General features: G+C 47.7%; 2 protein-coding genes across 3 annotated transcripts in view; one reads left to right on the top strand and one right to left on the bottom strand.

Moving 5' to 3' along the window:
- The window catches only part of IFNAR2 (interferon alpha and beta receptor subunit 2), an 844,054-nt gene that overhangs the window by 263,165 nt on the left and 558,215 nt on the right, over window positions 1–22,674 (top strand). The gene's annotated exons all lie outside the window — the stretch shown is intronic.
- The window catches only part of SON (SON DNA and RNA binding protein), a 35,981-nt gene that overhangs the window by 3,304 nt on the left and 10,003 nt on the right, over window positions 1–22,674 (bottom strand). Inside the window, 7 exon segments of the mRNA XM_079312235.1 lie at window positions 1,596–1,743; window positions 8,914–9,030; window positions 9,490–9,600; window positions 13,557–13,748; window positions 14,947–15,087; window positions 16,433–16,593; window positions 18,102–22,674. Of these exon segments, the coding sequence (XP_079168361.1) occupies window positions 1,596–1,743; window positions 8,914–9,030; window positions 9,490–9,600; window positions 13,557–13,748; window positions 14,947–15,087; window positions 16,433–16,593; window positions 18,102–22,674 (5,443 nt within the window).

Raw genomic sequence — 22,674 nt, 5'->3', positions numbered from 1 at the left:
AACAAGCTGCAGCTTCCTGAGTCACTTCCTGGGACCAGGAATTGTATTTTATTGGGAGAGTACATTGAAAAATGTCTAATAAATTCCTTACAAAACAAACCTGGGTGGTGGGTTAATAACAACCTTCCTGCCAAACACTGTGGACCTTAAAACTCTACACAGAACTTTTAAAAAAAGTATGTTTTACCCACTGAATCACCCAAAACATGGATGTCTGAAAAACTACTTGTCCTAAATATGTAATCCCTAAATACATAATCCCTTGTCCTATATATATATGACATATATATAATATATAATCATATTTCCTGCTTCTCTGTGAGCATCTCCCTGTGCCACAGACCTGGGTGGCCCCAGAGCAGAGGGAATTCTGCATCCTGGCCAGATACCAGGGGAAAAAAAAATATACTGAAGTTTCTCTTTGGACCATTTAGAATTAAACCTGTTTTTACTTTCCTCCTAATCCTATCTCACAAAAAAAAAAAAATCAGATTAATAAACCAAAACCACTACACTGGCACAACTTCTGTGGGAATGATCAGGTGAGGCTGCACATGAGGATAATTATTTCAGGAAAATTATTTCAACCAGGAAATGCAGAGCAAGCCCAGCTGTCTGCAGGGCACCCCTGGTTACAGGTGAGTCCCACAGCCAGGAGAGCCCTTGGCCATCACTGTCACCAGCCACCTCTGGGGTTTCACTGCTGTTTTTTTTCTTTACACAGAAAGGTGGTAAAGAAAAGCATGTGAAGAGTTTGGCTCAATTCTGAGCAGTGACAAAAGCCAACACAAAATTCCAGACTGGTTTGGGTGGGAAGGATCTCAGAGCCCACCCATCCCACCCCTGCCATGGCAGGGACACTTCCCACTGTCCCAGGCTCCTCCAAACCCATCCAATGGCCTTGGAATGAAAATTCTGACTATTTCCACCCTGAGCTTTGAGCTGGGATTGAAGGTTCCTGCTGCAGCAGGAATCTCTAGAACAGCAGGAATCTGTCCCACAGTGAGTGTGGAGTTGCTGTTTTGCTCCAAGCACAGCACAGCAATGAAATCAGACACCCTGACTGCTGAACCCTGCACCTGGGGTTTGAAGCAGTCAGAAGCTGGAGAGGTGTTTGGGATGGGACATCCCCAGCAGCACTCAGCACACAAAGCACAGGGGCCAGGCTGAAGGGGCAGCAGCACAGCCTGGGAGGTTCTGCTGCTCCAAGGGAGCTCTGCCCTGTGGCCAAGCCATGGAGAACAGGGGAGGTTTCCTGTCAAGGGCAGGATGAAGCTGCCTCTGGAAGCAGCCCTGAGGAGGAGCAGAGATGCCTCCAGCAGGCTCAGAGATGAACAGCAGGGAAGTGAGGGCTGGAATCCAGAGGGAAGCCCCAAAGGGCTGAGTGTGAGTCAGTCACAAAGCTCAGCTCTGCCCCACTGATCCCACTATTCATGTTCTATCCCTGCTGCTGCTCCAGAACCACCCCCAGGACAAAGCTCTGAACTAACCCAAGCCCTGGGGCAATACCCCAGACTCTGTTCAAGTGAACAGAAAACACCTCCAGGAGCCCTGAGAGCTGAGAAGCCACAAGACATTTCTGAGGCAGGACTCACCTTTTCGATCTGTCTTAAAATCCACCATGATGGGCTCAACACTGCCTTCCTTGTTCTTCCCAAGCCCTTCTCCTTCTCTCCAGCCCATTTTCCTCATCAGCTGAGCTCCCATTCCTCCAGTGACAGGGGCTGCTCTTAAGAACTGATCCTATCCAGAAAAAGAGAAGTAAAACAAAGCCTAAAGTTAGTGCTGGGATTTTCAATAAGAAGTGGGAAGTTCCAAAAAAAAAAAAATGTTTCTAACAATTTCTCACAGACTCAATTTAAAAATAATAATAATAAAAAAAAAAAAAAAAAATCCACCTGAGCTCTGTGGATTTTTAGCCCAAACCAGTGCGTGGAACCTGGAACTCACGCGGACACACGAGACACAAATCAATGTTTGGCAAAAAAGAACAACTTAGGAAAAGTCTAAGGTGATCCCAAAGTGGCAGTGACCCTTTGCAGACAGATGTGGTTTAATCAAGCAACAACCATCCAGTTGTAAACCCTGCTCTGATCCCAGAGATCTCCTCAGCTCGGGAGTGGGAACTGCTCCCGGCACAGCTGTGCCAGGCACCTCCTCATCCAACACAACACAAGCACATTTAGTCAGGACATTCACAGGCTGTTTAGGTATCTTTAAATCTAAAAAAAAAAAACCTCTCCCCACCTGATTCATTACACAGCAGTTGCACATTCAAGCTCTACTCTGAAATTCCACATGGAACAAACAGGTTTTGCTCTCCCCTCTCTTTATTTTAATGGAAATAGGCGCTTGGCCCCCCAGTTTAGCAGCAGCAGTCGTCACATTCTTTCAAATGAGCATTAACAAAAGTTGTTAAAACGGTGAAAGCTTATCAACAGAAAGTTTAAACATCTGCTTTGATGTAAAGAACTGTAAAAACTCCTTAAATGTTACGTACCTAGGCCTCGCTGGCCGCAGTGTTGTGAATAGTAGGGCTGGCACTGACCGTGGCAAGAAGGCGGCTACAAGGATTTGACCCTGAAACAAGTTTCCATATAGAGGGGTGAAAGTTCACAGGTTATTCTGTGAACTATCATCTCTCGTGCCCCCCCGCTGACCCCAGAAGCAAGTCAAGCATTTCCATCACAGCAGAACCTTGCTTGCCTTCCCAAACACCAGCTGGGAGCCGGGCACGGGGCTGGGCAGGGCTCCCCCACTGCCCAGCCACTTCCACACAACACCCTGGGCTGCTGCTGCCTCTGCAGCTGTGCTGGCAACTGCAGCAGTGCCCAGAGTTGACAGAATCAATGTCCTGAGCTGGAAGGGACCAGCAGCAGCAGGGGTTCCAGCCTGGGGCTGTCACTGCTGCACTCTGCACACACCCTGGGCTCCCAGGGCTGCTCACAGAGGCACAGCTCTCCTCTGGCAGAGCCTGTGCTCCCAGCATCTCCAGCTCTCCTTTGGTAGAGCCTGTGCTCTCAGCATCTCCAGCTCTCCTTTGGTAGAGCCTGTGCTCTCAGCATCTCCAGCTCTCCTCTGGCAGAGCCTGTGCTCTCAGCATTTCCAGCTCTCCTTTGGCAGAGCCTGTGCTCTCAGCATTTCCAGCTCTCCTTTGGCAGAGCCTGTGCTCTCAGCATCTCCAGCTCTCCTTTCTTTGGCAGAGCCTGTGCTCTCAGCATCTCCAGCTCTCCTTTGGCAGAGCCTGTGCTCTCAGCATCTCCAGCTCTCCTCTGGCAGAGCCTGTGCTCTCAGCATTTCCAGCTCTCCTTTGGCAGAGCCTGTGCTCTCAGCATCTCCAGCTCTCCTCTGGCAGAGCCTGTGCTCTCAGCATCTCCAGCTCTCCTTTCTTTGGCAGAGCCTGTGCTCTCAGCATCTCCAGCTCTCCTTTCTTTGGTAGAGCCTGTGCTCTCAGCATCTCCAGCTCTCCTTTGGCAGAGCCTGTGCTCTCAGCATCTCCAGCTCTCCTTTGGTAGAGCCTGTGCTCTCAGCATCTCCAGCTCTCCTTTCTTTGGCAGAGCCTGTGCTCTCAGCATCTCCAGCTCTCCTTTCTTTGGTAGAGCCTGTGCTCTCAGCATCTCCAGCTCTCCTTTCTTTGGTAGAGCCTGTGCTCTCAGCATCTCCAGCTCTCCTTTCTTTGGTAGAGCCTGTGCTCTCAGCATCTCCAGCACACTGCTGTGTCCAGCCCCACCATGGAGGCTGGCAGGAGTGTGGCAGGAAGGCCCTGCTGGAGGCTGTGCCAGGAATGCTCCCAGTCTCTGCTCACACCCAGGAAATCCCTTCCTGGATCCACAGGGATCCACGTGGATCAGGAGCAGAGCTGGGGCTGGTGCAGAGCCAGCCCCTGGAGCACAACAACATCCACACCTCCACAGCCCTTCCCATCCCCTCCCTCTTCCAGAACACCCCAGAGAGAAGCAGCACAGGCTCTGGAGCTGGGCTGGCTCCTGCTGCAGCACCAGGGGTGTGCTCAGTTCACAAAGGACACAGTGCAAGCTCCTGCTGAGGTCACTGCAGCTTTCCCAAACACCTGGATGTGTCCTGGCTCAGGCCTGGAGCAAGGACAGAACAGAACCAAAATATCCTGTTCCTGGTTAAAAGCCCTGAGCTCCTAGAGAGGAATTAACAGAGCCTGAACTAACTCCAGAAACTGGAAATAGGAATTTCAAAGTTCCAAAGGGCAGCTTGTTAAAGCACCCCTCCAGTGGGTGAATTCAGGATCCTGGTGGGAACTGCAGCAGGAATTTTGTGCTGACTCTTCAATGTGACCAACAGAACCAGCACAACAATGACTTACACATTTATTATTATTAATAATAACTATTATTAATAATAATTTCCTTCCAGAAGACACAAATAATCCTGCATCCCACTAAAAGGCCAGAGGAAGGAATTCTGGTACCAGTGGGAAGGAGCCAGGAGAAGCTCACTTGGACTCAGGTCACTGAGGAAAGCAAAGGTCTGCAGCAAGGAAAAGGTTCTTGCATTTTGATTCTGGATTGTTTTTTTTTCTTTTAATAATGAGGTGAATGTAAACCTCTAATGCCACCTGGACATTGCATTTTTTTTTTGCAGTTTAGTAACAGACAACTTCCCTCAGCCCATTGTTTAATGAGTGAGGGTAAAACTGGTGCTGGGTTTGGAACTCATTAAAAACCACAGAAGTGACAGGAATGTTCACAAAAGCAGGGAAGCAAGAGCCACAATTCCTCTCATTTTGAAAAGCATCCAAGTGAGAGTCTCCCAAAAACTGCTGAGCAGCTCTGGACCTTTGCAGATACAAACTGAAGGGGATGGAACACAAAAACCCCCAGGTCTCTGAGCATTTGGTCACTGCTGTCAGAACTAACTTGTTAAATACTAAATGAAATCACTTTTGCTCACTGATCTTAATTTGAGAGAGCCTGCAGGACAATTTGGTACCTTTTTCCTTAGATTTTGAGCTCCAAATTCCATGAAATCCCACTTCCACTCCACCAACACATGGAGACACTAAAGAGCCACATTCTTGTGCCAGCACTTGCTTTAAAGAGAAGGTAAAACCTGATTCCTTCAGAGGGTTTGGAGCAGTTCTAAGTAAGTTTCTGGCTGATTCCTCAGGCTGACTCTTTGGAGCAACAATTTAGGAGGCAAAGACAACAAAGCCTTGAAGGCAGAGGGTGAGAGCTCAGGTGCAGCACAAGGCTGGAACTAAAGGCTCAACTCCAAGAAGTTCAAGTTGCAGGAACAAGCACCACTTTGGAAAATCTTGTGCCAGGGAGCAGAATTTCCCTTTAAATCCCAGCATCTCCTGAGTGGGAAGGGACTCCCAAGGACCATCCAAGTGCAGCTGCTGGCCCTGCACAGCCCAACATCCTTGGGAGCAATCCTGGAGCTCTGACCAGCATCTGCTCCCTGTGGCACCTCACAGGGAGCCTGAGGAAGGGATTTGGGCTGGGTGCTGGACTGGAAGATGCTCTGGCCCCTACAGCAGCAGCCCCAATCCTTCCCACAGACAGGAGCAGGAACCCCTTGCTGAAGCAGCCCTGTGTTCCCAAGCACCTGCAGCTGCTGCATAACTGCAGGGAAAAAGGAATGGCTGGAAAAAACAGCAGCCAGAGGAGTGGGGAGAGCCAGTCCAACAGAACTCACCTACTGTGGAATCATGGAATCCCAGACTAGTTTGGGTCAGGAGGGACCTTAAATCCCATTGAATCCCACCCCTGCCATGGGGACACCTCCCACTGTCCCATTGCTCCAGCCCCAGTGTCCAGCCTGGAACTGAACATTCCAGGGATCCAGGGGCAGCCACAGCTGCTCTGGCAATTCCATCCCAGCCCCTTCCAGGGAACAATTCCTGCCCAAAATCCAGCACCCAGTGAGCACAGAGCTGCTCTGCTGTGCCAAGGAAAGCTCCTTGTTCCCAGCAGGAACACCAGGGGAGCTCAGCAGTCCTGCAAGGGGCAGCCACAAAGCTCAGCTTAACTCCCACCCTGAGAGGAGCTCTGCTCTGCTGTGCCTGCAGCAATGGAAGGGAGGTTGGCACTTTCCAGAACTTTCTGCACCCACAAGTGACCCAGCAGCTCCCCATGGCCAGCCCTGAGCACAACCCTGGCTGTGGGGAGCAAGTTCAGGCTCCAGAATTGAGCTGATAAATCCAGAACCAAGTGGTGAGTCTGGGAAAGGGGGAGTAAATAGACCTCAACAGAATTTGCTTGGAAAAACAAAAGAACATTTGACCACTTGCTCTGATGTTTCTTCAGCAGCACAGTGTGTTTGGAAGGAAAAAGGGAATAAAAATAGAAGCAACCTTCAGAAAAGATGAGTCACATTTGTGAACTGATTACACAGATGGTGACAAACTGAAACAGAAGCCACTCTTTCAAAGGGAAAGGTGACATTGTTCATAAATTTTTTATACTTAACACCACATCACTCTTTTATGGACCCTGCTCAGGCCCCTGCACGTAAACACCATTAATTGGTCCAGGAATTAAAACCACAAATCTTAGTTTAAAACTCAGTGCTCCACACGAACCCCTGCAGTATCTAATTCCCAACTTGAGATTCCAGGCAGGTTTGGTTTGAGTGCATATTACCTCTCCAGTCATTGGGAAAGGACAAGAAAAGGTGAAATCCACAAAATGCAAAGTGAAGACAGAGCTCAGCAAACAAATTCCCCAAGTCCCTTCCTGCCCTCCTGAGTCAGTCTCCTGTTCCACCTCCCTGGTGCTGTGGTGACCTCTGTCACACCCAGTGTCTGTGCCTGCTCCAATTCCCAATTCCTTCTTCCCTGAGACCCAGATGAAGTGGCTGCCATGGGTTCAGTCTGGGCTGGGTGGTCACAACTCCTCCCATGGCAAATTCCCAAGGGAAATGCCTTCAGCAAACAGCCTCAGCCAGAAATGTGCATTAATTCACAGATACAGCACCCCCCAAGAAACTCCACAGCTCTGCTTGAGATAAAAACCACAGAAACACAGAACATCCCGAGCTGGAAATGACCCCACAAGGACCAGAGTCCAACTCCTGGCCTGAGTGAAAATTACCAGCTTTTCTTAATGTTAAGATGCAATTTTTGGGCCAAAAAGAGAGCACAAGCCTCAGTGCTACACTCAGTAATTGATAACTGTCACACAACTTCAAGTGTCCAAATAACACACAAGCAGTACTTTGCATTTCATGGCTAGTTAGCATTCCTGTCCCTGAGAAAGATAACATGGATTCAGAACCACATCCCTGCTTCTTGCTGTGAAATCCTGCAGGCACAGGAGGAGCCCACCTGAAGCTGAGAGCACTCCTGAGCAGCTCTGGGCTGGCACAGGGGGAAGCTGAGGAGTGCCAGGGCAGGGAGAGGACTTTGTCCTCACCTCCCTCAGCCACAGCTCCTGCTCCCAGAGGAGCCTGCCCTGTGCCCAGCCCCAGAGCCTGCAGTGCAAGCACAGCTCATTCCCAGCTCTGGGCAGGGCAGCAGAGCTGCTGCTGCCTCACTGATGCCCAGATCCAACAAAATGCTCCAGCATTGCTCTGCTCCTCACAGCAGTCGGGTCCACAAGCACAGAGTTCTGCCCATGAAGCATTTTCTTGGGGTTGTGTTTGGTTTTTTTTGGCTGTTGTTTTGGTTTTGTTTAGTTGGGTTGCTTTATGCAGATCCCAGAGTGAAGCTGAAGGACAGGAGAACACATCTGGCTCTTGCACTTCACCCCTGTGAGCAGCCCCTCCTGTCAGTGCCATCACAGGGAGGAGGTTTGGGAAAGAGCTGCTCCCTTCCCAGGGCCTTGGGAACCCAGGGAGTTCAGCCCTGCTGAACTCCTTCCCAAGCCTCCCAGAGGAAAAGCTCCTTCCTCACCAACACATCCCTGTGCTTTGCAGTTCTCTCTGCCAGGAACAAGGATTTCTTCATCAAAGGCAGCATTCTGCTACAATCTCAGTTGTTAATAATCATTAAAGCCAGACTTCATCATGCACATTCTGCATTAACACTGATAAGATCCCAGAAGATTCCCATCTGGCCAGTGACTCAAACCTGTGCTCCCTGGCTCTCTGCACTGCTTGGTTATATGAAGTGGAAAAACAAGTTAGTGAATCCTGGCAAAAAATGTTTCCATTTTTAGGACATTATAATTCCAGACTTTTGTGTTCAGCTGACATCAAATTCTATGGAAAATTCCACCTAAGCCTCCAATCTGAGCTCCCAGCTTGGAGGGTCTCCTAACCCAAGCTGATACAGACCCAGCTGCAGCACCTGCCAGACTGACCAGCTTAACTCCTTCTTCCTTGTGCCTGGAAGGTGGAAGTTGCCTGAATTCCTCAGTTCTCCTTCCTGACAGAGCACCAGAGCAGTGTTCATCAGCAAAGACACAGCTTGAGTAACTAAATGTTTACAACACATGGATGGAGGACGCACCACACCCCAAAACCCAAAAAAATAATCCAGTGATAACCTACAGCAAGAGGGAACTACTGCACTGTATCTAACAACATCAGTGAGAGCAACTTATTAACTGCAACTCCTGCTTTAATCCTCCACATCTCTGGCTCCCAGAAAACCCTGGGGATCCAGAGAGAGGCAAAGGAGCAACCAGAGAGAACCAAGGCAAACACAAGGGCAGTTTGGGACTTGGCTCATTGAAGCAGATGCCAAAAAGCTCTGATTTCAGCAGCAGCAGGACCAAACCCTGCTGAGGATGTGCCAGGGCAGCACAGCAGTGTCCTGGCAGTGGCAGCTGTGTCTGGCTGCTCACACCTCGCTGGGCAGGCACTGAGCCCAGCCTGCTGCACTGGGCACACTCTGTGCCACTCTGGGCACAGGCTGTGCCACACTGGGCTGCATTTTGCCATCCTGGAGTGCTGTCAAGTGTGCTGCTGGGCCAGCAGTGTCTGTGTCACTTCTACCTTTCTGATCCAGGCCTGGGGGCCGCTGTTGGTGAGCTCATCTGAGGAGAGGATCTGCGCGCCCGTGCTGCCCGTGAACTGCCCAGGGATGGAGTTGGACTGAGCCCAGGCATCAATCTGCAACACAAAACCCACTGTGAGACCAACACCAACAGCTCCTCTGCAATCCTCTGCTCTTTTCACATCATACTGCTGCTATCTGCTGGGCAGGTGCTCTCAAAATCTGAGCAGTTGAATGGTCACTCTGAAACCTGAGCTCCGACTCCAGTGAGTTCAGCATCTCCTCATCCCCAAAACTGCTGAATTCACTGTTTTGGAAAGAATTATCTACATCTGTGCTGATGGACTACAGTAAAATTTAAACAAAAATAAATTTGAAGTTATGTTTCAGCATGACTTGGATAAAAAAAAAGGAATACACCAAGGAGCTCATCAAAACTCAGTGGAAAAAAGGCAGAACTTTGAAACACCAGCCCTCAAATTGGGTTTTCAAACTTAAAGAGGAGAGAAAAATCAGCTGCTGTGGAAAGGAAACATTGATTTTGCCCAAAAAGCTGCTGGAAGGGCCCAGCTCACCTGCTCCTGTGCCCGGTTCAGCATGCACATGGCCTCCAGGTCAAAGGAGTTCTCATTGAGCCTTTTCTGGGCCACTGCTCTGTCATTCATGGCTGTGGTGATGTCCACACACTAGGAGGAAAAAGAGCATTTGTAAAAATACAGCAGAGCACAACAATGTCCACCTGGGCTGGAAAAAGATGCTGGAGAATCAGTGTTACCAAGTGGGGTTACACAGTGAAGAGCTGGTTTGACAAAGAAATAGGAAACGTGATGGAAATCCTGGGACTACTGAAATCCACACAAGATGGGTTTTCCTGGACAAAGAACAAATCTGAATTTAAACTGTAACTCTCTGGTAATTTAAAATCACCTGTACACATAAAATATTCAATGATTTGTTTTCTAAGAACTATTTGTCACAAAAAAATTCTGGTGTGTAATAAACAGAGAAACATTTTACTGTTCAATGAGATCTTCTTAACCCAACAGAATTAAATGCAATTTAACTAAAAATTCATGCAGAGTTGTTCCCATGAGCACTCTACTTATTAAGTCACACTAAAGCTTGTCTGTATAAAATAATTCCAGCATGAATCAGATGCATTCCATAACCTTTACTTTAATGTTTCAAATTTTCATCTTCAGTCTACACCAGAAGGAAATGGAGATGGGAAAGGGGTTGAGGGAGCTGGGAAGGGGCTGAGCCTGGAGAAAAGGAGAGTCAGGGGGGACCTTGTGGCTCTGCACAACTCCCTGACAGGAGGGGCAGGGAGGGGGGACAGGGACAGGAGCAGAGGGAACAGCCTCAGGCTGGGCAGGGCAGGCTCAGGGTGACAGCAGCAGGAATTTCCCCATGGAAAGGGAGCTCAGGGGTTGGAAGTGCCCAGGGAGGTTTGCAGTGCCCATCCCTGCAGGTGGCACCTGGAGGTGGCACTGGGGTGACAAGGTGGGGACAGCTGGGACTGCCTGGGCTGGGAGGGATTTTCCAGCCTCAGGGATTCTGTAAAACCAGGCTGTGAGCTCACAGGATCCACTGCTTTGCAAAGAATTATCTGTACCTGTACTGCTGAACTAGAGTGAAAAAGAAAGAAAAATGAATCTGAAATGATGCTGAGGATGACTTGGTGAAAACATGAAATACAGGAAGGAGCTCACTGCAAACCTCCCCTCTGGGACAAGCCATGGGAGAGAAATCCACAACACTTGGGGCTGTAAAAATGCAACCAATCCTGGCTGGTGTGCAGCTGTTTTATAAAACCCCTGTGCCTTGCTCCTCAAGGGATTCCATGGATCATTCTGTTTGGAAAGCAGAAGGGGAAGAGTGTGCAAAGATAAATGGAATTTCTTGAGATGTGTCAGAAGCTGGAAGGGCTGGGACTGTTTGAGGGACAGAAGAAACCAAATAATCAGTAGAGCAGCTGGGTTAACTTGATTTTCATTTGCTTTGTAAAAGCCTTGCCTCTTTTGTTGTCACTACTCAACCCTGACCTCTCACACATTTTGTACTACAGGGCAAGCAGGAGAAACTGAAACTCCTTCAAAATTGACTCAGCTGAACAAAACAAACACTGTTAAACCATAAACCCTTGTCCCAGGTCGATAATTCAGTAAATGCTGAAAGGAAGAGACAGATATAAACATTTACAATGGCATCAAACACAGGAATTGCTTTTGTGCTCTATTAAATCTGATTTTAAGATGGGTTTTTTTTTTTTTTTTTGCTGGTGTTTAGGACAAAGGTGTTTCTACTGGGAAGATCATTGCTGGAGTATCTGGCACTGACCAAAACAGAGCTAAAATCCCACAAGTCCCAGGTGTCTATGGACTGAGTTCACTGCTTATTTCTTGCCACACAGAACATAAAAAAGTCACAAGAATAATTAAAATATTATCTAACAATCCCCACACACAAGAGCATGGATTCAAAAATGCCTTTTTCAGATGCACACTGGCTGTGTCTTCAAGTTTCTCTCACATACTTAAAATAATTCTTCCATTTTCTGTTTGTGAAACTGGTCCAGGAGATAAATAAAAGTTCTTCTACTCACCAAAAGTTTCAATCCAGCAATACACAAAGGCATGGAAGCAGTCCATGAAAGCACAGGGGACCACTGCCATGCTCAACAGGTGTATTAGAGCTTTACCAAACTGGGGCCTAGCAACATTCCCTGCTGGGTTAATTCCCAAACACTGCTCCATTCTGGAGACCATCAGGGCTCTGTGTTATGTCAAGACACTTGATGGCAGCTTTGGATCTTGGAAAAAAAAATAAAAATCTCTGCTTGAGGTATCAGAAGCTGTTGTTATTCCTGAGTCAAGGTGGAAGTGAGGTGCTGTCTCAGGCTTGCCCCCACAAACCACAAATACTGAAGCAAATAAAAAGCAGGTGTTTTACACACTCTGGAGGTGCTTGAGTGCTTTTACTGCATCCTTAGATCCCAACCAGGACTCACTTGGGATAACCCAACCCTGCCACTCCACACTTCCAAACACTCAGCTCTCTGCTTGCTACAGACATGATGAGCCCTGAGACCTTCCCCTCCATCTTCTACTACCACACACAACCACTTTAAGGCATCAGGTTTTATTAAAACAAACTGCAATGTATTAGCAGGGTCATTTCAGACTAAGCCCAGAACTAACATGTGAAATTAAACACAGCAACAAAACCAAATGTGTGGGGTTTAGTGTCAAGACTTGCATCACAACTGTCACAGTACTGCAAAATCAGCAACAGTGAATGCAGGACAATTCTAGGGGAAACTTCCTCAAGGGAGCTGATCTGCCTCATGCTGCTCCAAGAGTCTTTTCCACCACAGAATCCTCCTGAATATTAAAGGATGAACAGAGCACTGTGTTACCTGCCAGACTCCCTGCAGAAACACACAGCAATTCTGTACCTGCACTTCCCAAACCCCAGGGGATGGTACAGCCTGCTGGCAGCTAATGCCCCTGAAATCACCCTTAACACAAACCAAGTTAAGGTAAAGGCAAATAAAAATATTTATTTACAAAATGTAAAAACAGACAACATAGTTACAGACATTTATAAAGATATACACAACAGGAAGGAAAGGAAGTTATGTTAAATATATTTTATATATTTATATTAACTGGGAATGACATTCAGCACAACATCTCAGAGTTTTACTGGAGCAGGAGAGCCCAAAGTGCAGCCCCCACCTGTGCTGAGGGAACAAGGAACTGGGTGCCCAACCATCAAATTCTGAGGGATTCCATAAAAATGCTGGCTAAGTCATATGCTCTGTGCTTTTGGTGCTGTAAAAGAGCCAGAGGAAAATTCCTTCTGTGCCTCAGGGAATGAACTGAACAATATCAGAAAGATCTTGAGAAACAAAATGCACCAAAAGTGCTGAGATGGCTTTGTCAGAAATTGATGGGGAGGCTCTGGGGTTTGGCTTTGGAAGGTGTGAGAACAAGGTTTCAGGTGCACTGAGGCAAAATCAACTTTAAAATATTAACATCTGTCTTAAATATTTACTATTTACAACGACCCCCCAAAAATGTTCTTTGGAAGAAATTTCAAGGGGAAAAACACTTGCTTGGGGTTTTTTGTAGTTTATTATCCACAGAATTAGATTCTCCTTTGGAATGCCACGTGCAAGACAGCCATGGGAGAAAATGTGACTGGAAAGCTAAAAAATCAACACATCCAGAGGAAGTGACTTAAAATTTTTAGTGGATTACATTCCAGTGTGATGGTCTTGTTCTAAGACTGGTGAGACAATTTTAATTAGTACTACAAACATTATTGTGCAAATATCAAGGTATTATTAATTAACCTCTGCAGGAAACAGAACAAGGAAGGTTTTAATCTTCCAGCTCCACTTTGAATTCTGTTGAGACCAAGAAATCACCAGCTACCAGAGGCAGGATGGGCACAGGCTGCTCCCAGCACTACCCACGTGCAAATCCCCATTTGCAGAGCTCAGCTTAGTGCAGTGTCAGGCACTACCTTTTCAAGTGCCTTTTTTTTTCTTTTTTCCAGACTGCAATTTGGTACCAGGGTGGCCAGGTGATGGTTTGGGTTTTTGGATGTGGTAGGCTCTCCTTGCCTTCCTTACCTCAATGGCTGGCTTGGGGAACACGTCGTCCTTGCCGTCGTCTTTGCCGTTTTTGTCCACGGGAACCCACTCTCCATACACACTGTCTGCCTCCTTCTTCCTATGCTGAGAGCCAGAGGAAACAGGGAATTCCTTGGACAGGCTGACCTGGTTTTTTGGTTGGGGTGGTGGTGCTGGTTTTATGCTGGGAGTCTGAAAGAAATCAAATGAGAAGTTAAGATTTGAAAAAGCACAAGTGTCATGAAGTGGTTTTGTTGCAAACACCTGGGATTTGGCTTTTACAGAAACCTATTTTCACTCCAGAGTAATAAACCTTTATAATTAATCATTTTGGCACAAGTGACCCACACATTGTGCTAGCAAGATGAAAAAAAACATTAAAGCAACTTCAGCAACCCAAAATCCCCAACCCTCCTCCCCCAACTGACCCCACCCACATTGTTCTCAATCTCCACCTGCCACCCAGGTATTTTATATGCAAAGCTCTCAGGTAAAAATCCTGGGCAGCAAAACATTGCCAGGGATCAAAAGCTCCCCATGAGTGGAGAGAAAGCAGCTCTGAGCATTTGGGTTTCTAATTCTGGGCTATTTTTAGCAGCAGCATGAGTCTCTGAGCAGACAATGTCTATGGCCTTGTTTTGCTTGGTGCTGTTTATGCATTAAAAACCTGCAGAAATCCCTGCCAGGATCCCTTCCAAGAGGCAAACACAGCTGGCAGCTCTGGATAATATTGGATAAACCCTAGCAACATGGATGGCAGTGGTTTTAGGAGAGAGAAAGAGCAAAACTAAAAGGGTCAAAAACAAGATCAAGAGGCAGAGCAGCCCATAACCACTACAGAATTTCTCCTCAACACCTGGAAGAATTCCAAGGTTTCTTGAGTTTCCTGTAGCCATTTATAACAATATAATATAAAATCTAAATCCATTTTTACTTGACACCTTACATAAATGTGCCCTACTGCCTATTTTGTGTACCCCACAAGCTACACATATTTATACACAAAACCAGGAATTTTATTTCTGTTTTTGCTGAGCATATTAAAGCTTTTTTAATGTTTTATACACTGCAAAATCAGAACAGAATTTCATGTGCCTAACCCCTCCATCCCAAATAAAACTGAAAAAACCCCACCCACCACCCCAAAAGAATTTAAACAAATTCTAATCCATGCTTCAAAGCATTTGATTTCCAGATGCATTTTAAGAAACACAATTTTACTGAGATTATCAATTTAATCATGATGGAATTGGGAGCGTTTCTTTAAAATTATAGAAAAATACTCCCAGTTTCACCAAGGTTATCAACCTTTGATAAATGTCTGTTAAGTTATTTGTATTATTTAAAAAGAGCCAGGATTTAAAGCTTTGAAAATCCAAGTAGCACTCACACTTAAATTGAAGAAAATAGGTTTGGGTTCACTCAGCTTGAAAGGATGGTTGTAGAAAGGACGTTCTTCCTCCTCCTCATCAGAAACATGAGGCTTGTTCACTATCACATCATCAGTGCTCTGAGCAATCTTCTTGCATTTCTGAAAAATAAACCAGAGGAAAATCTCAGCTCTGAGCAAACCTTAAACTCACAAATAACATTTCTATCAAAAAAAAGTGGTTTTCTTTATTCAACCAGGAGGTGGAAAATCTTTTAGTAACAGCATCAATAGATGTACTTTGGATATTCTACACAAAGCATGGCTTTGGTTTCTTACTGAGTTCTCTGGCAGTGCAGGGACCTTGTCAGGAGTGATGGCTCCAGAATTCCTCTGGAATACTGATGTGCAGGACACCCCCATGTGATGTGCAACAGAATTAAAACACAGAGCTGTTATGGGGAAATCACAGTCAAACTGGGAGGAGCCTCCATGGGGGGAAGAAGAGAGGAAGAGAAGGACCAAAGACAAAAAGATTTTCTTGAGAGGTCAGATTTTATGGTTGAAATGTCTTTCCTGATTTCCTATCACCTCCACTGCTTCTGTGGATAATTTTGAATTAAAATAATAGAAACATCATTAAACAGGTGCAGGTTTGGGGCCTGCAGACCAGCACAATGCTGGATCTGGGGCAGGGTAGGTGAAAAACCACCCAGGATGGCACCACAGGCCACCTGCACCAACTCAGTTCAGTACCTCTGCTCCCCAGCCCAGGCACAACTGCAGATTATCTCTCAGCCCCTGGACATTGCTTCATCTCAGATTATTTCTATAAAAATATTTCAGAAATGTCACACTCATGATGCAATTAAAAAAAAATTAAGGCACTTTTCTATTGCAGATTTTCTCCATTCTGAGGGAAGTCCAAGGCCAGGCTGGATGGGGCTTGGAGCAACCTGGCACAGAGGAAGGTGTTCCTGCTCATGGTAGGGGGTGGGACAAGCTGAGCTTTGAAATCCCTTCCAACTCAAACCATAACTAACACCACCAAAACAAAAAGCCAGGAGTAAAAGCTTTGGATTTCACTGCCAGGACTACAGGGACAACTATCTATTTGTATAAAATCAGAAGAGAATCAAAACTAAAAATAAGAAAAAGCAAAATAATTTGATTTCATGCATTTCCATGGAATTAAAAATACCAGTTTTGATGGCTTAAAAAAAAAAACTGTGTGGAGAACAGAGGCTCAGAAGGATGGTCAGGCTTTGGCAGGGGCTGCCCAGGGAGGTTTGCAGTGCCCATCCCTGCAGGTGCCACTCAGTGGAGGTGTCACTCAGAGCTCTGGGTGGGGACAAGGTGGGGACAGGGCACAGCTGGGACTCCATGGTCTGGGAGAGCATTTCCAGCCCCAGGAATTTGGGGATTCTGACCACAAGGCAGCCAGCAGCACGCAGTGACAACTCCCAAAATCACCAAGCCCAGGTTGGATGTTGCTGTTCTCCCTCACCTCAGTGAGCTCCTTCAGGGTGTCCCTTGAGGATTTCTGGTTGGCTTTGTCATCCTTCTTCTGGGACAGCAGAGGCATCAGGCTGGGAGGGAGGGGCACGCCGGATTTCGCACACATGGCGGCCGCGTTGGCTTTGGCGATTTCGAGGAGCTGAGCCTTGTCTAAAAACATTGGGGTTTTTTTTTTTTTAAAGAGAAGTTATTATTTTTATAGATTCTTGTTTAATAAAGAAGTGTGTCTGGCAAACTAAGATTCTACCTGTGCTGTGCATTTTTTATGTTCTGTGAAAATAACTGCTCTGGACTTTAGGCTGGGTTGTGCAGAAGGGAAGTGAAGCTGCAAATGTAACCCAAAGCACAGCAACTACAACATCCTCCAACCCCCAAAGTTCTGATGTCTCTTACTGCACTGATTCATTCCTGTTTTGGCAATACTGACTCCTTCTCACACAACATAAAGTCCAGAATTTCCTCATTTCTCTCTGAAAAGCTCCCAAACCTCTGGAGGAAGTTTCATTTTCAAACAGAAAAACAAGCTCTGAGTAAAATCTGTTCTTGCTTAAAATACAATTAGATGCAAAACTGAACAGAATTTGCTTTAATAAGGAGAAAAAGGACAGCCCTAACAGAGAAATAGGAAATGAAATTAAATTAAGCCTTCTGCCAGTTTGCAAATAACTCCCTAACTAGAAGGCTTCTATGGTAAGTCTGAGGCAGGACTCAGGATCACCACAGGAGGTTTCCTCACTGTACAAGAGCTGATTTCCCAGTTCAAACATTTTTTTTCCCTTATTAACTCACTACCCAAGGAAATAACCCAGCCTCTTTTCCTCCAAGCTGAGAGAAAAGATGCAGTTCCTAAGATTTTATTTTATTTTATGACCTGTTTGGTCTGGGAGTATTTTCAGAAACAAGCCTCATTTTCCTTTCAGTTAGGAAAGAGGCAAGACAAAGTTCTGGGAACAGCTGACAACTGAGCTTGGGACTCTCTAACTGGCACCTGAATGACCTTTGCTCTTGGGAATAGAAACTCTGCATTTTCTTATAAATATAAGAATGTAAGATTTCTTTCTTAGGTATTTTCTTATGTACAAGTACATGGATTTCACTATTACATGTGGAATTCCTGGATTCTACATAGCAATAGTAACAGTACTAGTAGCATTACTAGCAACATGCTATGTTTGTACAAAAGCTCTAGAACCAAAGTAAAACTGGCTCTAAAGAAGATTTCATTCAAATATTCTCTAACTGGCACCTGAATGACTTTTGTTTTCAGGAGTGGAAATTCTAAATTTTCTTGCAAATGTAAGAATGTAAGATTTCTTTCTTGGGTATTTTCTTACGTACTTTACATAGTTACTTTTTAAAGTATGTGGATTTTACTATTACATGTGGAATTCCTGGATTCTACGTGGCAATAGTAACATTATTAGTAGCATTACTAGCATCATGCTATGTTTGTACAAAAGCTCTAGAAACAAAGTAAAACTGGCTCTGAAGAGGATTTCATTCAAATGCTCAGTGTTAATTCTGACATAAAAGCTCCTGCTGGAAGTCACTAAAACTAATGCAGAGAGACTTCCAAGAAATCCCTTCTGAATGCTCCAGACTATGCAAACCCACCCACCAGGGAATAATGAAATGCTGCCAGTAGAGCAGTGACTCACCCAGGTCCGTGAGGCGTTTGGGGGACCTGCTGGAGAACTCTGAGGAGCGGGAGCGGCGGCGGTCGGGGGAGCGGCTGTAGCGGCGCCGGCCCGAGGAGCGCGAGCGCCGCAGCCGCACGGGCGAGCGGCTGGAGCTGCGCCGGCGGCCCCGCGAGCGCGAGCGCCGCTGCCGCGGCGGGGTGCGGCTCCTGCTGCGCAGCCGCAGCGAGATCCGCCGCTCCCTCGACTCCGACCTCCTCCTCCTCCTGTCCGTGGACCTCGACCTGTTCCTCTGCGACCGCTTGCGCCTGTCTCTGGACAAGGATCGTCGCCGCCGCGACGCCGACCGCGACCTGCTCCTCCTCCTGTGCCGGGAGCGCGACAGGGAGCTGGAGCGGGATCTGGACGCTCTGCGGCGCGTGGCCGAGCGCGAGCGGTTCCGTCTGGAGCGCGAGTCTGCGTCGTATCTCTTGGATCTGCGCTGGGACGACCTGGAGCGCCGGCTCCTGGACCTGCGGGAGGATTCCTTGTCTGCTGCTTTCTCCACGGACTTGGACTGGCTCCTCTGGCGAGCGGCCGACCTGGAGCGTCTCCGCCTGGACCTGCGGGAGGATTCCTTGTCTGCTGTTTTCTCCACGGACGTTGACTGGCTCCTCTGGCGAGCCGGGGACCTGGAGCGCCTCCGTCGGTACCTGCGCACCGACTCTTTGTCTGCTGTTTTCTCCACGGATGTGGATCGGCTCTTCTGGCGAGCAGGAGACTTTGAGTGTCTGCTGACAGATCTCTGCGGAGACTCTTTGTCAGACGCTTTGTCAACGGACTTGGATCTGGATTTTTCACGTTCGGAAGACTCAGAACGTCTGCTTTCAGGGACAAAGGAAGAGTCCTGCTCCTCTGACTGCTCCAGAGGCACAGAATCCTGCTTTTCCTCATCTGCCAGAGAGGGCTCTGCATCTTCTGCCTCCTCTTCACCGCTGGAAGACTCTGACTCATGCTCATCTGACGATGCGGACTCTCTTTGTTCAGCTGTCAAGGAGGGCTCTGCCTCGTCTCCTTCTTCTTCAGCAGTGGTAGACCTCGATTCAGCTCCATCGGGGGAAGCAGAACGTCTGTGTTCAGCTGCCAGAGGTTCCGCATCCTCAGCCTCTTCACCAGCAGTAGACCTTGACTCTTGCTCGTCTGATGAGGTGGAATCTCTTTGTTCAGCTGCCGAGGAGGGTTCCACATCCTCTGCATCTTCACCAGCAGTAGACCTTGACTCCTGCTCATCTGAAGACGTGGAGTGTCTACGCTCAGCTGTCAAAGAGAGCTCCTGGTCCTCGGCTTCCTCACCAACGGTGGACCTTGACTCACGCCCATCAGGAGACACAGAGCGATGCTCAGCTGTCAAATCTTCTGCTTCTTCATCAGCTGTAGACCTCGACTCACGGTCATCAGAAGATGTGGAGTGTCTACGTTCAGCTGTCAAGGAGGGCTCCCCATCCTCTGCATCTTCCCCAGCAGCAGACCTTGACTCGCGGTCGTCGGAGGATACGGAGTCTCTTCTTTCAGCTGCCAAGGAGGCCTCTGCATCCTCTGCCTCTTCCCCAGTGGTTGACCTTGACTCGTGCTCATCAGAGGACTCAGAGGACCGACGTTCTGCTGCCAAAGGCTGCTCCAGATCCTCTGCTTCTTCACCAATGCTAGATCTTGACTCGTGCTCATCAGGGGAAGTAGAACGCCTCTCCAGATCATCCATTTCTTCATCTGCAGTAGATTTCTGGTCGTGGCACTCAGGAGACACGGATCGTCTGTGCTCAGAAGTCACAGAGGACTCCAGACCCTCTTCCTCCATGGGAGACTTTGGCTCGTGCCCTTCCTGGTACGAGGATGTGGAGTATCTACGCTCAGACCTCAAAGAGGGCTCCAGGTCCCCTGTTTCTTCCACAGGGCCTGATCTCACGCTGGAGTTATCAGGAGACACCGAGCGCCCTTCAGGCATTAAGGAAGGCATTGCATGATCCATTTTTTCAGCAGAGATGGATTTCAAGTCACTGTCATTGGGGGACATGGAGGCTCTATCATTCAGCGTCGAAGGTTCGAGACTGTCTACTTTTCCAACAGTGGTGAATCTCACCTCCTGCCCATCAGGGGATGCTCCATGTTCATTTTCAGGTGTTGGAGAATGGTCTGCTTTCTGAAGAGAGGTGAAACTCACCTCCTGGCTCTCGAAAAAGAGATGGTCACGTTCAGCTGTCAAAGCAGAGTCCACACCCTCTGTTTTCCCAGCGTGTGCCAATCTTGACTTGCACTCCTCAGGTGACAGAGCCTGTTCAGATGTCAGAGAAGGTTCCTTGGCTGTTACTCTTTCAGCAGGGCTGGACTGCAGCTCCTGACCTTCAGGGGTCATGGGACATTCACCTTCAGACAAGGACAATTCCTGCACCTCTGTTTTTCCAGCAACAGCAGGCTGCAACTCCTGGCTATCGGTGGATATGGAACTTTCACTTTCAGATGCTTCAGAATGTTCTTCCACTTCTTCTTTTTCAACAGGACCGGATCTCAAGTGATGCCTTTCAGGGGATGCATCGTACTCATTTTCAGGCAGCACAGAACACTCCTGCACCTCTGGTGTCTCAGTGTAAGCACGGAGCAGCTGCTGCCCCCCAGGAGATGCAGCATATCGGTCATCTGGGACCAGAATTGGCTCCTGCACTACTGTGCCTTCAGCTAGGCCAGACTGCAGTGCTTGGCCTTGATGGAAGATGGAATATTCACTGCCAGATGTCACAGAAAGCTCCTGCACCTCCTTCTCAGCAAGGCTGGCTGTCACCTCCTGGTCCTCAGTAGTCTCACCATATTCATTTTCAGGCAGCAGAGAACACTCCTGCACTTCTGGTTTTCCAGCCAAGGAAGAGGACAATCTGTGATCTTTAGAAGCCACAGCACTGTCAGGAACCACAGCCTCCTCCTGCATCTCTGCCTTCTCAGGAGAGCTGGACCTCAACTCCTGGCTCACCCAGGACACAGCATGTTCATTTTCAGACACCAGAGCAGGCTGCTGCACCTGTGACTTTTCAGCAGAGGGTGACTGCAGGTCCTGGCTGACAATGGACTCTTCAGGCATCTGATAAAGCTTCCGCAGCTCTGCTTTTTCAGCAGGGGTTGATGTCAACTCTGGGCCATCGAGCCCTATGGTGTAGTCATTCTCAGACACTTGAGAAGGCTCCTCAGCTCTTTCAAAAGGGGTGGATGCCAGCTCATGACCATCAGAGGCAACAGAACACCTGTTTTCCAGTACCAGAAAGGGCTCGTGCACCTGTACTTCTTCACTGTAGGCAGATCTCAGCTTGTAGCCATCAGGAGATGCCAGGTGTTTCAGTTCAGATGAATTCAGCACCTCTGCTTTTTCTGCAGGGACGGGTCTCAGCTCGTGACTGTCGGGCAGCAGCAGAATCCCACCTTCTGATGTCACAGCACTCACTGGGGGCTGTAGTTTTTCAGGTGTGCCCACTGATTCACAACCATCAGCAGACACGGAGAAACCACTTTCCAGTGAGAGGGAAGGCTTCTGGATCTCCACTTTTTCAACTGCAGCAGATGTCAATTTATAGCCCTCAGGAAAGATGGAACACCGGACCTCAGACGCCACTGACAGTTCTGCACTCTCTGTTTGTTCAAAGGAATTGTACTTTGCTTTGTGACCATCGTGGCATATGGGAATCCCACTTTTAGACATCACCAAAGACCCTGCACCATCTATTTTTCCAGTTAGGTATCTCGATTCATGCATGTCTGATGATCTGGCACAGTCAATCTCAAGCACTTGTGGAAGGGTTGGGCCATCTAAAGCTTTGTCAACAGACGATCTAGAGTCATGAACTTCATAAGACACTGAAATGATATCAGCAGACACCTCAACAGAACCGCACACAGATGTCAGGGACACATCAGGAGCCTTGACTTTTTCAACAGATAAAAAACTTTGTTCACTTCCATGTGGTGACTTAAAGGACTCGCCTACAGACAATGGATGTTCCTCTACTGGTGCAAAGCTGGATCCTGATCCATGTCCATCAGGAGATGTGAAGTGTCCTCTGTCAGGAGCCAGAGAAGGCTCCTGCATCTGACCTGACTCACAGCCATCAGGGATCACAGGGCGGATCATTTCAGGTGGCAGGAAAGGCCTCTGAGCTTCCACTGCTCCAGGGCTGTCAGCCAGCTGGGAAGACTCACGTTCAGGTACTTGCAGAACCTGTGAAAGCTCCGTGTGCTCACCAGGGATACGCTGTGATTCGTGACCATCAGACAAGTTGGAGAGCCCACCTTCGGACGGGAGAGAAGACGACTGAAGTTGCCTGTCTCTAAGTGCTGGAGGAAGCTCTGGACCTTCTACTTCTTTGAGGGGTGCAGGTCTGGACTCATCTTCACGGGATGTGGAGAGATGGAATTCTGCTACTGAAGAAGTTTCTGCATCTCCCCTTCTTTCAACAGATGAAGATCTCGACATGGATGTGGAGTATGGAAGTTCAGGTAGCGCTGAAGACTCCAGAGATGATGCTTTTTCAGTTGATCCATTTTCCGATGCCATAGACAGCTCTGAATCCTGAGTTTT

Source organism: Erithacus rubecula (genome assembly GCF_903797595.1).
Source record: "Erithacus rubecula genome assembly, chromosome: 1".
Lineage (NCBI taxonomy): Eukaryota > Metazoa > Chordata > Aves > Passeriformes > Muscicapidae > Erithacus > Erithacus rubecula.
Note: the sequence above shows the minus strand (reverse complement) of the source record. Positions and strands in the feature narration are given on the sequence as shown.